General features: G+C 59.5%; 1 protein-coding gene across 17 annotated transcripts in view; it reads right to left on the bottom strand.

Moving 5' to 3' along the window:
- ATP2B4 (ATPase plasma membrane Ca2+ transporting 4) overlaps window positions 1-16,834 on the bottom strand; it is a 60,764-nt gene that overhangs the window by 31,499 nt on the left and 12,431 nt on the right. For 16 of the 17 annotated variants that reach the window (XM_085082901.1, XM_085082904.1, XM_085082910.1 and 13 more), the window contains exons 2-6: window positions 8,472-8,937; window positions 3,106-3,303; window positions 1,797-2,054; window positions 572-697; window positions 210-335 (exon numbers count right to left, since the gene is read on the bottom strand). In XM_085082901.1, the coding sequence (XP_084939027.1) occupies window positions 210-335; window positions 572-697; window positions 1,797-2,054; window positions 3,106-3,303; window positions 8,472-8,667 (904 nt within the window). In that variant the 5' untranslated portion in view covers window positions 8,668-8,937. Of the gene's footprint in view, window positions 1-209; window positions 336-571; window positions 698-1,796; window positions 2,055-3,105; window positions 3,304-8,471; window positions 8,938-13,745; window positions 13,884-16,834 lie in introns of those variants that run through there. The other variant, XM_085082906.1, reaches the window with a different exon arrangement.

Here is a 16,834-nt window from a genome sequence, read left to right as displayed (position 1 = left end):
GATTCCTGATCCTCCCACCCCACAGCTCTGGGATGGGGAAGAGGGAGGTCTGGGGGGCTTTCCTCTGGTGGGGGGAACAGGGAGGAACCCCCAAGCCCTCCCTGTAGCTGCTGGGCCAGGGGATTTGATCCCCAAGTGGGGGGAGCCTGTGGATGCTTGCCAGGAAAGGGAGAAAGGTGGGAAAAGGCAGGCTCAGGGCATTTCCTTACCTTTCTTCACTTTCTTCTCCTCATCTCCTTCTCCTGCTCCCAAGAGGGTGAAGATGATCCCTGTCTGGGAGTTGATGCCCACGGCAGTCACCACCATCCTGCCCGAGCCCTCCATCACGTGGGTACCTGGCACAGCGGGAATGTCACGGATGGGGACACGTCTGTCACCATCCTGCAGAACCCCAGCACGGAAGGGACCCTAAAGCTCATCCCATTCCATGGTAGGGACACCTTCCCCTATCCCAGGGTGCTCCAAACCCCATCCAACCCAGCCTTGGACACTTCCCCAACCAGGACCCAGCCAGCCACCCCTATCTGAGCCCAAACTCCTCCCAGCCCTGCTGGAGCTGCCAGGACCTCACCTGACAGCAGCATGGGGTCTTTGTCCATGGATTTCTTGACCTGGTCGGACTCCCCGGTCAGTGAGCTCTCGTCTATTTTCAGGTCATTGCCCTGGATCAGGATCCCGTCCGCCGGCAGGAGATCACCTGGGAGAGGAGGGAAAAGAGGGATCAGCCTGGCCTGGATCATCCCTGCCTGCCCCATCCCATGGCAATGCTCCAGAAAGACCCTAAACTCAGCCTTGGGCCAAATCTAAAAGGAGGGGAAGCAGCAGGTTAAATAAAATGCAATAAAATGATATCCAATCGCTCCCAAACCCTCGCTGGGGCATGGGAAGAGTGAGGATTTGGCTCAGTGCTTCCCCATCTGGTTTTAATGAATCCTTCCCAAAGCTCCTGATACATCCCAAATCCACCATATCCACCTGCCAAGGAGGGAAAAAGGCCCTTGGGAAAGCAGTGCTGGATCAATCTCCTTCCCGAATGGGAGGAATATTCCCTCTGGGAAAGAAGGAGCAGAGCCTAATCTATCCCAAAGGCTGCATCTCCTGGGAAGGAAATACTTCCAAACATCTCCTGGATAGAGAAATATTTCCCAGATTCTCTTGGATAAGGAAACATTCCTGAACATCTCCTGGACAAGGAAATATTCCCCAGCATCTCCTGGATAAGGAAATATTCCCCAACACCTCCTGCATAAGGATATATTCCCCAACACCTCCTAGATAAGGAAATATTCCCCAACACCTCCTGGATAAGGAAATATTCCCCAACATCTCCTGGGTAAGGAAACATTCCCCAACATCTCCTGGATAAGGAAACATTCTCAAACATCTCCTGGATAAGAAATTATTCCCCAACATCTCCTGGATAAGAAATTATTCCCCAACATCTCCTGGATAAGAAATTATTCCCCAACATCTCCTGGATAAGAAATTATTCCCCAACATGTCCTGGATAAGGAAATACTCCCCAGCATCTCCTGCATAAGGAAACATTCCCCAGCATCTCCTGACTAAGGAAACATTCCCCAACAGGGCCAAGACTGGGAAAACAAATCAATTCTGAGACCACCAGGGGGGCACAAGAAGGCGAGTGGAGCTCCATCACCATCACAGGACCATTTCCCACCACCCCAGCAGCCAGGCCACGGAGAAACCAGATGAGCCAACACTTGTCCTCGAGGAAAAAGGTCTGGGGAAGCAGGGAGGAGGATCCCAGGGGGAAGGATCCCAGCCCCACTCACCGTACTTGATCTGGGCGATGTCCCCCACCACGATCTCGGCCACGGGGATCTGGATCACCTGGCCCTTGCGGATCACGGTGAACTTCTGCTCCTGCTCGATGCGGCTCTGGAGGCCACGGAACTGCTTCTCCTTGCTCCAGTCGTTGAAGGCAGTCACCAGCACCACGATGATGACGGAGAACAGGATGGCAGCGCCCTCGATCCAGCCGGCCTGCGCCTCGCCCTCGTCCTCCACGCCGCCCGTGGACTGCCCACACACTGCCCGGGGGGGAGAGTGACCCATGGGATAACCCCACACACTGCCCAGGGGGGAGAGTGACCCATGGGATAACCCCACACACTGCCCAGGGGGGAGAGTGACCCATGGGATAACCCCAAACACTGCCCAGGGGGGAGAGTGACCCATGGGATAACCCCAAACACTGCCCAGGGGGGTGAGTGACCCATGGGATAACCCCACACACTGCCCAGGGGGGAGAGTGACCCATGGGATAACCCCACACACTGCCCAGGGGGGAGAGTGACCCATGGGATAACCCCAAACACTGCCCAAGCACAGAATTCCCCATGGGATAACCCCACACACCGCCCCAAGCAGAGAATTCCCATGGGATAACCCCAAACACTGCCCCAAGCAGAGAATTGCCAAAAGGATAACCCCAAACACTGCCCAGGGTGGAGAATTCCCCGTGGGATAACCCCAAACTCTGCCCCAAGCAGAGAATTCCTAATGGGATAACCCCAAACACTGCCCCAAGCAGAAAATTCTCATTTGGATAACCTCACACACTACTCAGGGCACAGAATTCCCAAAAAGATAACCTCACAAACTGCCCAGGGTGGAGAATTCCCCATGGGATAACCCTAAACACTGCCCAGGGCACAGAATTCCCATTTGGATAACCCCAAGGGTGGGGGTCACACCAATCGTGACCACCCCCATCCCAAATCCTGCTCTTATCCCAAATCCCTGCTCCCATCCCAATCCCTGCTCCCATCCCAAATCCTGCTCCCATCCCAATCCCTGCTCCCATCCCAATCCCTGCTCCCATCCCAATCCCTGCTCCCATCCCAAATCCCATTCTCATCCCAAATCCTGCTCCCATCCCAATCCCTGCTCCCATCCCAAATCCCTGCTCCAATCCCTGCTCCCATCCCAATCCCGGCTCCCATCCCACATCCTGCCCCCATCCCAATCCTGCTCCCATCCCAAACCCTGCTCCCATCCCAATCCCACTCCCACCCCAATCCTGCTCCCACAGGGATCAGCACAGACCCCACCAGTGTCCCCTGACCCCGTGGGACTCACGCTCGTTGTCCCCTCCCGGGGGGTGGTAGAAGGAGAGCCCCAGGGAGATTATGGCTGCGATTTCCAGGATGATCAGCGTGACGTCCTGCAGCGCTTCCCACACCAGCTGCAGGAACGTCTTGGCCTTTTTGGGAGGGATGAAGTTCTGCCCGAAGACCTGGCGCCTCTTCTCCAGGTCTGTGGGGTTCCCAGAGAGGCCTGGAGGGTGGGGAAATAGGGGTGAGGGGAAATCCCACTGTTGTCCCGATGGGATTTGCCCAGCTGCCTGCCTGCCCTGGAGAACAGGAGGTGCTGGGAGCAAAGGAATAAATAAATTTTAAAATAAAAAAAATAAAGAAATAGGGAAATAAAACATAAGGAAGGAAAAAAGGAAAGGAAAAAGGAAAAAGGAAAAAGGAAAAAGGAAAAAGGAAAAAGGAAAGAGGAAAGAGGAAAGAGGAAAGAGGAAAGAGGAAAGAGGAAAAAGGAAAGAGAGGAAAGAGAGGAAAGAGAGGAAAGAGGAGGAAAGAGAAGGAAAGGAAAGGAAAGGAAAGGAAAGGAAAGGAAAGGAAAGGAAAGGAAAGGAAAGGAAAGGAAAGGAAGAAGATTAAGTAAATATAAATAAATTAATTAAATGAAATTAATAAATACATAAAATTAAAAACTTTTCAAAGGGCTTTTTGTCTTTGGGAATTGAAGTTTCTCTTCCAAAGCCTCCATTCACCAAGGTTGGGTGAGGCCTGATGAGCTGAACATGCACAGGTCGGGAGTAGCGAGAAGATACCACACAGATTAAGTATGAATTAAATAAATATTATAAATAAATATTTACAATTTCAATAAACTGTACAAAGAATTACATATCCCACAAAAAAGTTATAAATAAATATTTATAAATTTAGAAATGAAGTAAATATTCCACCCCCATGGTGCAGTCAGAGACACCTGGAGTGGGAAAAGATCGATAAGAGAACCAAAGAACCACAACCAAATCAGCATGGAAAGGATCAAAAACCAATAAAAGACCAAACACCAAGATCTGTGTCACTCACAACCAACCAACAATAATTCCTCCAGATTTTTTTTTTTACAGACAAACACACCAAAAACCTGGAAAAGAACCAGCTGTGACCGAGTGAAATCATTTCCATCACACAATAAAATAATTCCTAAACCCTCTGATGTTCCAGACAGCAGCAGGGCTGTGCCCCTGTCACCCCCAGGGCAGGGGACACCTGGCTGCAGCCTGGCGAGTGCCACATGCTGCCAGCTGGCACCGCCGGGGTTGTTTACAGGCTGCGGCAAATGAGCCGTAAATCTGGGCAGATCTGGGCAAATCTGGGCAGATCTGGGCAAAGCTGGGCAAAGCTGGCACCGGCAGCACCCGTGGCCTCCTGAGCGCTGTCCCCTGCCAGCCCCGGAGCAGCGGGAGTGTCTCGGAGTGACAGGGACACGGAGCTGAGCTGATCCTGGCCGGAGAGGGAGGGGAGATGGATGGTCCTGCTGGGAAAGGGTGGGGAGGGGGGGAAGGAGCAGGAGCTGGAGATGGGAGAGATTCCGGAGATCCCAGAGAGAGGGTGGGAGGAAATGGGGAGGAAAAAGGAGCCTGAGGCCCTTCAGAGCCCTCAGTGATGGGTGACAGTGGCACAGTGACAGGGCCACCCCAATGATGCCATAAATGCCGAGGGAGCAGTGGGTGACAACAGCAATGGGACAGGGCCACCCCAATAATGCCATAAATGCTGAGGGAGCAGTGGGTGACAATAGCAGTGGGACAGGGACACTAATAATGCTGAGGGGGTCCCTGGAGGCAGCGATGGGTGACAGTGACACAGTGCCACAGCCACCCCTACTAAAGCCATAAAGCTGAGGGGTCCCTGGGGCTGTCCAGCACCACCTTAAGGGAGTCCCCGTCCTCCTCCACCTTAAGATGTCCCTCGGGTCGCTGCCAGGTCCCGGGATGCTCCGGGGAGTGGCCCTGGACACATCCCGGTGGTGCCTGGAGCAGCCTGGCGGCGATGGGGAGCCAGTCCTGGCGCTCGAGGGACAGCTCCGTGTCACTCCTGGGGTCACCTCCCTGCCAGCTTCGTGTCATTCCCAGGGACACCTCCCTGCCAGCCCCGTGTCACTCTGGGGGACACCTCCCTGCCAGCCGCATGTCATTCCAAGGGACACCTCCCTGCCAGCCCCATGTCACTCTGGGGGACACTTCCCTGGCAGCCCCGTGTCACTCCAGGGACACCCCAGTGCCCACCCCGTGTCATTCCGGGGACACCTCCCTGCCAGCCCGTGTCACTCTGGGGACACCTTCCCGTGTCACTCTGGGGACACCTCCCTGCCAGCCCCGTGTCATTCCCGGTGACACTTCCCTGCCAGCCCCGTGTCACTCTGGGGACACCTCCCCGTGTCACTCCAGCCCGGAGGAAGCAGCAGCACCGATCCCATTCCCAGCCGCTCCCGCCGCGGCTCCACCCCAGCCCAGCCGCAGGGAGGGGACAGGGAGGGGACGCGCTGGCAGCTGGCGGAGCCGCCGGGGTGTCCCCACCCAGCTGAGCAGGATCCTGGGATGTCCCGGCCTCGCTTCCCAGCCGGCGGATGGAAAATGCGGCTCATGGCCGCGGGGACACACGTGGGGACACCCACGGGGACACGGGATGAAAGCACGCCTCACCCGTGGGAATGATCCCTGGGCTGTCCCCCACCCTCCCGGGGTGTTCGGTGGCTCTGTGCTGGCACAGGGGAGGTGACAAAGAGCACCCAAATCCCACGGCAGGGTCTGGGGGTCAGGATTAGTGGGGGAAAGGGGGACAGATTGTGGGTAGAAGCCACAGGTGACAGCAGGGGACTGTCCCCGGTCCCCGATCGGCCCGGGGAACGCTGTGGGGTGGCAGAGGAGCACCCTGCAGTGGGAAGGAGGTGACAGCCCCGGGTGAGTCAGGGTGGCTGTGCTGACAGCCAGGGGACACCCAGGGGACACCGGTGACTCACCAGAGCCACCGCCCGCCCGCTTGGGGACAGCGGGAGGAGCTGCAAAGGCAGCACGGGGCTGTGGGACACCCCACAACACCCCAAAGCCCCTTTGGGGACAGCCCCGAGGGGTTGGGGGCTGCTGACACCTCCTGGGGACCCCTCAATCATGGGTGGAGGTCCCGAGGGACACCCCAGGCTGGCTCTGGGGACAGTGCCAGGCTGGAGAGGGGACAGCCAGTCCTGCAGCACAGAGTGACACCACGGCTCAGGAACCACACGGATCCAGCTGGGATGGAACCATTCCAGGCTGAGGGCTGAGGGGACACCCTGCACACCCCTGGTGACACGCAGGGGGACAAGGCCCTGTGCCATCCCAGCAGGGTGATCAGCAGAGGGACAGGGACAAACAGCTGGGAGCAGGGATGGACACAGAGCTGGGACAGGCACCCCAGTGGGATCAGACTGAGGTGCCACAGCCTGTCTCGGGACTCTGCTCTTCCCAAAAATCCCAGCTTGCAGGAAAGAGCTCTTCCCAAAAATCCCAGCTTGCAGGAAAGAACTTTTCCCAAAAATCCCAGCTTGGAGGAAAGAGCTTTTCCTTGCTCTCTGGGCTCAGCAGGGTGGGATTTGGGACAGGCAGCTCAGCTCCAAGGGATGTGCTGGGGATGAGAGATCTGGCATTGGGATGGGACTGAACCCTTCACCTCCCCTAAAAGAGCCTTTTGGGATCTCCTCCCCTCTCCCCTCCCACCCCAAAGGAGCGTGATCCCACTTTGGCAGGGCCGAGCACATTGTTTTGTGACCTGGGCTTTGCATTTCCACCGGGATTTCCCCCCCCTCTCTAATGACATCCCGGGATTGTCTCTCCTTCCCGGCCCTGCTCACAGCTGGAAAGCTGCAAATCCCCACCTCGCAGCCCTAAAAATAACCCACAGATTGTCCCAGCTGAGGCACGGCCAAGTCCCCAATCCCACAGATCCAGGAACAGCCTCGGAGCTGGGATTTGGGGGTCTCACCCCCCTGCAGCCCCCCAATGCCAGGGGAGGCTACATGGCTGTGCCCAAGTGCCACCAATGCCACCAAGTAATGGCACCCCACAAGCCAGCCTAGCCCATGAGGGGACAGGTGACATCCTGACACCCTCCCAGAGGGCACCTGGCACCCCCAGGCATCACTGCCACCACTCCCACAGGTTTTCCTAGGAGAATCCTCAGATCAGGGTCCATCTCCCATCGCTGGGTGCATCCCCCACCTCCTCTGGGGTCCTGCTGCCCCTGTCCCTCACCCCAAGGTGCCACCAGCAGCTGCAGGTGACAGCCTGGACACCTCCAACCTTTCCACCCTCCTTCCCACCCCATAACTCCATCAATGAGTTAAACCCTAAACAGGGAAAACCCCAAACAGCAGCAGCTGGGCTGTGGGGATGAGCCCCCCGCAGCCCTCCTACACCCCACAGCTCTCATCCCACATCCCTCATCCCTCATCCCTCATTCCTCATCTCTCATCCCTCATCCCTCCTCTGCTCCATTCTCCCAGGTTACACCTCAGGGAACCCCCTGGAAGTTGGGGAACCCCCTGGGAAGATTTATTTTCCTTTTTTCCTCCTTTTCCACCTTAAATGACCATTTTATAACACACAGGGATGGACATGGGGTGTGACAGAACCGGCTGAGATCAGCCACTGGAGCCACCACCCTTGGGTGTCACCTTCATGTGAATCCATCCCTGAGGTGACAACCCCAGACCACGGGAGCCACCACCCTTGGGTGTCACCTTCATGTGGCTCCATCCCAGAGGTGACAACCTCAGACCACAGGAGCCACCACTCTTGGATGTCACCTTCCCACAGTTCCATCCTGAGAGTGACAACCCCAGACCACGGGATGACCACTGGAGCCACCACCTTTGAGTGTCACCTTCACGTCCCTCCAGAGGTGACAACCCCAGACCACGGGATGGCCACCGGAGCCACCACCTTTGAATGTCACCTTCATGTCACTCCAGACCAGAGGTGACAATCCCAGACCACGGGATGGCCACCAGAGTCACCACCTTTGAATGTCACCTTCATGTCACTCCAGAGGTGACAACCCCAGACCACAGGAGCCACCTCTCTTGGACATCACCTTCCTGTGGCTCCACCCCAGGAATGACAACCCCAGACCACAGGACGGCCACCAGAGCCACCATCTTTGAGTGCCACCTTCACATCACTCCAGACCAGAGGTGACAATCCCAGACCACGGGAGCCACCACTCTTGGACATCACCTTCCTGTGGCTCCACCCCAAGAGTGACAACCCCAGACCACAGGACGGCCACCAGAGCCACCACCCTCGGGCGTGCCCTTCCCGAGGCGCCACCCTGGTGGTGACAACCCCAGAGGTGACACCCCCAGCCCGCAGCAGGGCCACTCACCTTCGACGGGCGACGTCTTCAACCTCTTGCAGACGTTCTGCACGCCGCCGTAGGAGTCGTTGAGCCGAGCCACGGCCTCGGCGCTCCTCAGCTCCATGAGGTTCCTGAGCTCCACCATGGAGCACCCAAAGTCCCCCTCATGGTTGCCCTCGGCCACCGAGTTCCCGGGGTGGTGGTCGGCCACGTTGTTCGTCATCTCACCCCGGTGACGGTGCCACCACCGCTGTGACAGTCCCGCGGCGGCCTGGCTCGGCAGGGGTCTGGGGGATGCTCCGCGCTGCCCCTTCCCTGGGGGCTTCCCGGGGGGAACGGGCGGCTCTATCCGAGCCCAAGTTGTCGGGATGAAGGTGTAAACAGGATGTGCATGTTACCGCGGAGGCGACCTTAGCAACGCCCGGCGTGCGGCTCCTGCAGCAGGAGGAGGAGGAGGAGGAGGAGGGCTCCCTGGATACCACAGCAACTGGAGCTGCGAAAACAACCATGGGAAACAAAAATATCGCCGTTAGGAGGGGTTGGGAACGAGCGAGGAGCCCCGCGGGGTGGGGATGGGGGAGTGGTGCTACCCCCGAGGAGGGGAGAGCGTGGTTTGGGTAAAAAAATCGTGGGTGAGAAGTTGAGTGAGAAGGGAGTTTGGAGCTGGGGAAAAGCGGGGCTGGGCAGGAAGGGAGCCCAGGTGGTTCTTCGCTTTCGGCCCAGACAAACCCTGCCGTTGATTTCGGGTTAAAAATACCCCTCGGCAGTGGGAAACAGCTGCTTCCTCCCCCGGGGCAGGACGCTGGGGCTGGGGGGCTCCCCGCCCTGCCAGCAGGTAGGGAAGGATCCCAATATCCTGATATCCCAATATCCCAATATCCTAATACCCCAATATCCCAATACCCTGATATCCCAATATCCCAATACCCCAATATCCCAATATCCCAATATCCCGATATCCCAATACCCCGATATCCTGATACCCCAATATCCCAATACCCCAATACCCCAATATCCTGATATCCCAATATCCCGATATCCCAATATCCATGAGACAGGGGCTGCAGCCCCAGCGGGCTCTACATCAACAGGAACCACCGAAGAGAAGAGAGAAGTGGCAGAGAAGCCACCAAAACTGGGAGTTTGTCAGAAATCGAGGTTTTCCGTTCATGCCCCGTTACGAGGTGGCTCCTCGAGGGCAGCGAGTGGCTCTCGGCCTCGTTTCTGTGTCCCCAAGTGCTGCCACCAGGGTCACAACCCCCCCAGCCCTGCTAGCGAGGACGGAGGAGCCCCAAAAACGCTGCAGCCAAACCAGGCAGGGATCAGGAGCATCCCACAGCTCCCACATTCCTCAGGGATTTGGGGCTGGGATTCCCCGCTGGCATTCCAGGCAGAGATCGGTTCTAGGGACAAATAGGGACATGGAGGGAACAGCACAGGCCAGAGGGAAAAAGGGCTTTTTGTCAGGCAGGGTTAGCTGAGCTCCTGAGCTCCAGGGAAGCTCCCGGCACTCCAGAGGCAAAAAGGCTGCAAGCAGGAGGCTCTCATGGAGAGAAAATAAAATCTTTCCTAGGGCAAAATAAATAAGACCAAAAGGGGAATGGTCACTCCGGCAGCATCAGCCTGAGACAGGGCCCAGGGGTGGCAGAGCCAGCGGGGAAGGGACAGGAAAGGACAGGAGGGAGGAGGGAGAATGGCATTGCTGCTTCCCAGGAATGCACAGGATGCACCAGCCCTGAAAACCCAACAGAGCAGCACCAAATCATCCCAAAAAAACCCAATTCCAGCCCCAGCAATGGGACTTTTCAATCCCTGGGGCAGCACAACCCCAAAAAACCAACACCCTCCCTGCCTGGCCCCCGGGAGCAGCTCCTTATCCCACCAGCAGCACCCCCAGGGCAGCTCCTGGGGCATTATCAGGACACCACAGGCGCCAACCGAACCTTAGGAACAGCAGTGACACCGCCAGAATGTCCCCACCTCGGGAGGGACCTGTCCCCAGCTGCAGGGATGGGGACACGGGGATGGGGACAGGGATAGGGAGAACAGGGATGGGGACAGGGATGGGGACAAGGGGGATAGGGAGAACAGGGATGGGGATGGGGACAGGGATGGGGACAAGGGGGATGGGGACAATGGGAATGAGAGCACAGGGATGGAAGGACAGGGATGGGGGACATGGGAATGGGGAGAATGGGGATTAGGGACACAGGGATGGGAGCACAGGGATGGGGAAAGAGGGATGATGGACACAGGGATGGGGACACAAGGACGGCGACACTGCAGCTCCCAGGACACCCAAACTCCCACCCTCGGTCCAGAGCGCTGCTGCTGCCCCACCCAGCAGGGATCACCAGCTCCCCCATCCCTCCCAATTCCCATTATCCCACGGCTCCTGGTGGAGCTGAGCTCATCCATCACTGCGAGGATGGAGCAGGCAGGCTCCCGGCAGCGGGAAGCAGGAGGTGGCAGGCCCAATTAAGCAGTCTCCTGCTGATTAAGAGAAAAAACGCTAATTCCCCCACCCCACCACGCTCATTTCCTCCTCTTTCATAGCAACCGGCGCTGTCTGAGGAGAGCTCCGAGGTTAAGAGGGAGACGGTTAATTAATACTGTAACGGCCTGGCCCTTAATTAGCCCTGAAGGAGCTCAGGGGGCAGCGATCAGCACCATCCCTGTGTCCTACAGAGATCCCAGCCTGGGATTTGGGAACAAGGGAGGGATTCAGCACCATCCCTGTGTCCCACAGAGATCCCAGCCTGGGATTTGGGAACAAGAAAAGCATCCAGCACCATCCCTGTGTCCCACAGAGATCCCAGTGTGATTTTTGGGAACAAGAAAAGGATCAGCACCATCCCTGTGTCCCACAGAGATCCCAGCCTGGGATTTGGGGACAAGAAAAGGATCCAGCACCATCCCTGTGTCACACAGAGATCCCAGCCTGGGATTTGGGGACAAGAAAAGGATCCAGCACCATCCCTGTGTCACACAGAGATCCCAATCTGGGATTTGGGGACAAGGAAAGGATCAGCACCATCCCTGTGTCCCACAGAGATCCAAGTCTGATTTTTGGGAACAAGGAAAGGATCAGCACCATCCCTGTGTCCCACAGAGATCCAAGTCTGATTTTTGGGAACAAGGAAAGGATCAGCACCATCCCTGTATCCCACAGACATCCCAGCCTGATTTTTGGGAACAAGAAAAGGATCAGCACCATCCCTGTGTCCCACAGAGATCCCAGCCTGGGATTTGTTCTGTCCTTGGGAAGAAAGGAGGGACTGAGGTGTGGGATGGCCCCTATATGCTCTGAGCATCCTCCTCCAGCCCTTTTGGGATCCCAGCCCCATTCCTGGCCCTGCCCCATCCCACCAGCTCAGCACACCCCCTGGGAATGATCCACCAGGATCAGAGCCATCACTCCAAGCATCTCCCAGTGACTCCAGCAGTGCTCTGTCCTTCTCTCCAGGAATTCACTCCCAGAGCCTGTAGGCACCGGAGAGGAACAAGTGTTCCCCAAGGGAAGAGCTCGATCCCGAATTCCCAGCGTGGGTATCACCTCCCGAATGACATCCCTGAGCTCGGGGGCGGCTGTGGAGTTTGGGCTGAGGGGCAGGAGGTGCGAGGTGAGGCAGGAGCAGGCTCCAGGCAGGAGGAGCGGCTGGCGAGGAGCGGCACAGCCGATGCGGTGCTGCAGCCGAACCTGCCCGGAATAATAAACGGCTGCACGACACCTCCGTCCTGGCAGGGACAGTGCCCACGGCCAGGGCCACCACCGGGGTGGCCTCTGTGCCCGCCCAGCCCCGGGAACAAGGAAAGGAGCTGCTGGGTTTCACCTCGGGGACGGGAGAGTGCTCGAAAAGTGACAAGGAGAGATTAATCAGCTGGAGATGCCACAAGCGACGCCTCCAGCCACGCCGCGGGTGGCCCTGCTGCCATGCTGGTGGCACTGCAGATGGCACCAGGAGCCTGGCACTGCCAGCAGCAGCCACGGCTGGGTCCCTGGGTGAAGGCAGGGATCCTCCTGGCTCAGGACATGGAATCAGATCCCGGAGGGCAGGCGGGAGCATCGCTCTGTCCTCCCACGGATAATCAGAGATGGAGCAATCCCTGCCCGAGCTCAGGTGGTTTTTCCATCAATCCTCGAAGGAGGATGAAATCCACACCCCAAATCATCTCCTCCAGCTGGAACATCTCCCACCACCCAGGGGACAAAGCGCCATGCCCAGGAAAATCCTCCCCAACCACCACATCCCCTGCCCAGAGCCACAAATCCCAGCTAGGATGGGCAGGATCGGATGGATCGAGGTGGATCATCCTCCCCAAGCACCTGGATCCCAGCCCCACACGCTGCCCCCCTCAGCAGCACCCACCGGGGTCCATCTCCTCTCCCACTTGGGCAACGGGGTGTTGGGAACACTTGGCTGCTGGAGGTTGCCATGGCAAACTCAATGTAAAGCTGTCAGGGATGCTGTTTATGTTGCCAAGTGGGGAGGAAGGAAAAGAATTTAAAAAAAAAAAAAATTAAAAGAAATTAACTCCCCCAAAATTGCCCTTCCTGGCTCGGGTTTAAGATTTTTCTCCCTGGGAATCCGAAGCTGCATCTGAAGTGGGATGAGCCATTCTCCAGATGGATACACAGGCCAGAGTAGGCAATTAAACCAGAAAACAGGGCCTGGAGCACCTTTCCCTGCCCTGCCAGCTGGGAACTGTCCCTGCACAGCTCTCCCTTCCCACCACACGGGTCCTGCTCGGGAGCCTGGGCCTGCCAGGGAGCTGAAAACCTGCTGGCATGGCTGAATCCAGCCAGGAAATCACCAGGAGTGACACAGCGGGTGCTGGGGGGTCTGGGGAGGGGGTGAGACCCCCTTGCAGCCCCTCGGAGCGGGAGGGAGACTCCGGGGAATGTGGGACCAGGGGAGGGGGCGAGACCCCCTTGGAGCCCCTGGGAGAGGGACGGAGACACCTTCCCAGCAGGGTCTGCACTGCGACCTCGGCACAGCTCTCCCACCCCACTCCAACAGGTGACAGCCTTGGGGACAGGGAGAGCTCAGGGGGGCGCTTGGGGTCACAGCGGGACACCGGGAGGGCGCGACCCTCACACCGGCCTGCCAGCTCCATCGCCCAGGCTGGCCATGGCCACCCGGCCACGTGGAGCACGTGGCGCCCGGCCCGCGGCGACAGCCACTCTCGGGGGGTGTCGCGATGTCCCCACCTCCCCCCGGAGCCGCCCGGAGCCCCGCGGGCAGCAGGGTGGCCCCATGGCCCCAGGGCCCGGCCGGGGCCCCTCCCCTGCACACTCACCAAATCGCAATGTGCCGATGGCAGCGGCTGCTGCCTGTTCCCAGCAACACCCCTGGCAAGGGAAGCCTTCCTCCCCCGCTTAACCCCCGCGCCGCCGGGCGCCCCGCCGGGCCACCGCGGAGGAGGGGACACCGCGGGGGTGGCACCTCCCCCGGCGGGCGAGGAGACGAGGCGGCGGCGCACGGGGACCAAGCTCGTCACGGGGACAAACCTCGTGCTCAGGGCTGGCTCTGGGGGGCAGGGGACATCCCAGCGAGGATTGTCACCCTCGGCGGGGCAAGAGCTTCCCGCAGGCTGGCACCCAGGGAGGGTGGCAGCGGTCGGACGGGCGGCGAAGGTCACGGTGGCAGAAGCTCCATCGCGATGCCACGAGGCGAAGGGGACAAGGCCAGGCTGCGACAGCCCGGGCGGACCCTTCAGGCCTGAGCTGCGGCACCCGGCCGGCTCAGGAGATCTGTCCCCTTCCCGCGGTCACGCTGCTGTCCCCTCGCCCCCCTGCTCGCCCCGAAGGCCAGGTGCCCAAAGCAGAAGCGGTGGCCGCCCGGGGCTCCCGGGGACAGGCACCTGTGGCACCCGCGGGACGCTCCCTCCTCCCACCGCAGCATCCGCTTCCTCCGCTCCGCCAGGGGAGGGGACAGCGACATCGCCCTGCCCAGAGGGGCTCCCCCAGCACCCGAGAGCGGGAAACGCCCCAGGGACACCCAGCCCGCACCTGGGGACACAGAGGGACAAACCCTGCCATGGGGAGACCCCCAGGAGTGGCAGAGCCCTCATTGCGGTGCGGTGCGGAGGGGGAAGGAGCTTCCCTCCATCCTACAGTCCGGGGGGAATCAGCGTGACCCCCCGGGCACCGCAGCTGGAAAAGGACCAGGAAAACGCCCAGGAAGCGCTGGGGCCTCCCGGACCGCGGCAGCGCTGTGCCAGGGAAACCGAGTCACCGAGCGAGTGACAAACCCAGTGAGAGAGCAGTGACGAGTCACGGAGCCGTGACTGAGCCCAGGGCCGGGGCTGCTGCAGCCCGGGAATGCCGAATCCAGCGGGAATTCGAGCTGGGATCAGACCCTCCAGGCTGCTCCCCCGCGGGCAGGGTGGCCTCTCCTCCTCCCTCATCCCCGCGGTGACAATTCCCGCGGGTGACAATTCCCGACTCCCACACAGGGCCGGCTCCTCCGCACCGGGCTGGGGACAAGAGAGGGGACATGCCACGAGCCCCCGGGTGCCACAGGCTCAGGGTGCCACGCACTGGCCCCGCGGTGTCACCGTCAGCCAGGATGTCACTGTCACCCAGCTCCCGGCGGAGCGTGAATCGCGGTGGCAGCCCACGGGCGGCACAGCCCTGTAGTATTTTCTCCCACGCGGCTGTGCCAGGCGCGCCATTCCCGGTGCCAGCGGCGCAGCCACGTGCAGGACACAGGGCTGGGGGTCTGTCCCCAACAGGGCTGTCACCCCCCGGCTGCATGCGGACCCTCGTCCCCACGCGGGTGACACTGCGGGCACCATGGACAAAGAGGCCACCAGAGCGTTGTCCCACCCCTGGCAGTGTTACACCATCCTCCTGTCCTCCCTGCTGCCAGGCCTTGCCACCAAGGGGAGAGATGGCAGCAGGGCCAAGGTCACGGGGACAGCACAAGGAAAAGGCACCAAGAGGCGACCGTTCCCAAAAATGAATGTCCCTGCCGGCCACTCCGCAGGCAACTCGCACAGCCACCACCACCCCGCTCCTTCCAGCTGCCCTGGCTCCCATTTTGCTCCTATTTTGCCTGCTGTTAATTGGCGTTGGAAAACTGCTGGGTTTTGGCGTGCCCAAGGCAGCAATTAACTCCTGCAAAGGGCAGGGAAGAGGCTGGAGGCGGAACAGCGGGCACTGCCTGCGCATGGATGCGGCGAGCCGGGCCGGGCCTCCCCAAACCCCGCCGTGAGCCCCAAACCCCGCCGCCCTGAGCCCCAAAACCCACAGCCCGGACCCCAAAACCCACAGGCACGAGGCTGCAGCCACCAGGGGCTGTGACAGCCCCGGCTCCTGCTGCCCAGGCCTCCAAAAGCGTCACGTCCACGTGCCAAAGCCACCGGCGCAGCTGTGATGCCGGGGGCTCAGGAATCCACCCTCGCCCCCATCTGGGGCTTCCCCGCGCCCCAGGGTGCAGCAGCCCAGGAATTCCAGAGGGGTGGAAGCAGAGGAAAAGCAGGGAGTCTCCAGGCGAGCTGTCAGGGGGAATGTTTCCATCTAAGGCCTTGGTATTTCTCTCGCGGCGCCTGCACTAAATCAGCCCGGCTCGTCTCATTATTCTTTTGTGCTTTACAAGGTAGCACGGCCGGTGCAGGAATGCAGGAGGATGGGGGGCAAAGCCAGCCTCTCCTGAGGCAGCAAACACCTGCAGGCCTCACCCTCTGGAGGGGCACAGCATCCCCTGAGTGTCCCCTCTGTCCCCTCCACCTGGTACCTGGTACCTGGTGAGGTGACACGTGGTGGAACCCTGGTGCTGCCAGGCTGGGAGGATTGTCCTGGAGGCTTTGTCCACTCCTCTCCATCCCATCCAACACCAGGAAATTGGTTCATCCCAGCCTGGGAGCACCAAGCAGCCACCACAGGGTGATTTGGCACCATTGGGTGACTCTTTACTCCTCTCTTCCCTTCCCTCCAGGTGAATCTGGCACAGGGAGGTGTGCAGGGCAGCATCTCCCACCCTGCTGCCCCACGACCTTCCCTCCCACCCTCCAGACCCATCCTAGGCTTGGCTCAGCACTGATTCAAAGCAGAGGTCTGGGATTTAGGCAGCTTGGAATGGTAGAGCAGGACTGGAGGATAAAACCTCTGTTTTTATCTGGAGGATAAAACAAGGCAGCAAAGCAGGCCTTGGGGCTGCTCTGGGATGCTCGGGATGGACACGGGATGGACACGGGATGGACACGGGATGGACATGGGATGGACACATCCCAGCCCTGCCACAGCCACCTGGATCCTCCCAATTCCCAGCACACCTGGCCAGGAGGGAGGTGACACCAAGAATCCTGACAGGATGGGCATCCTATTCCCGGGGAGAATCCCATCCTCCAGCTGCTCAGGAGGGCCCTGAGGAGCAGCAGGAGGC

The sequence above is a fragment of the Lichenostomus cassidix genome, chromosome 26 (assembly GCF_008360975.1).
Source record: "Lichenostomus cassidix isolate B80296 chromosome 26, HeHo_3.0, whole genome shotgun sequence".
Lineage (NCBI taxonomy): Eukaryota > Metazoa > Chordata > Aves > Passeriformes > Meliphagidae > Lichenostomus > Lichenostomus cassidix.
The sequence above is the reverse complement of the archived record's forward strand: the minus strand, read 5'-3'. Positions and strand labels throughout refer to the sequence as shown.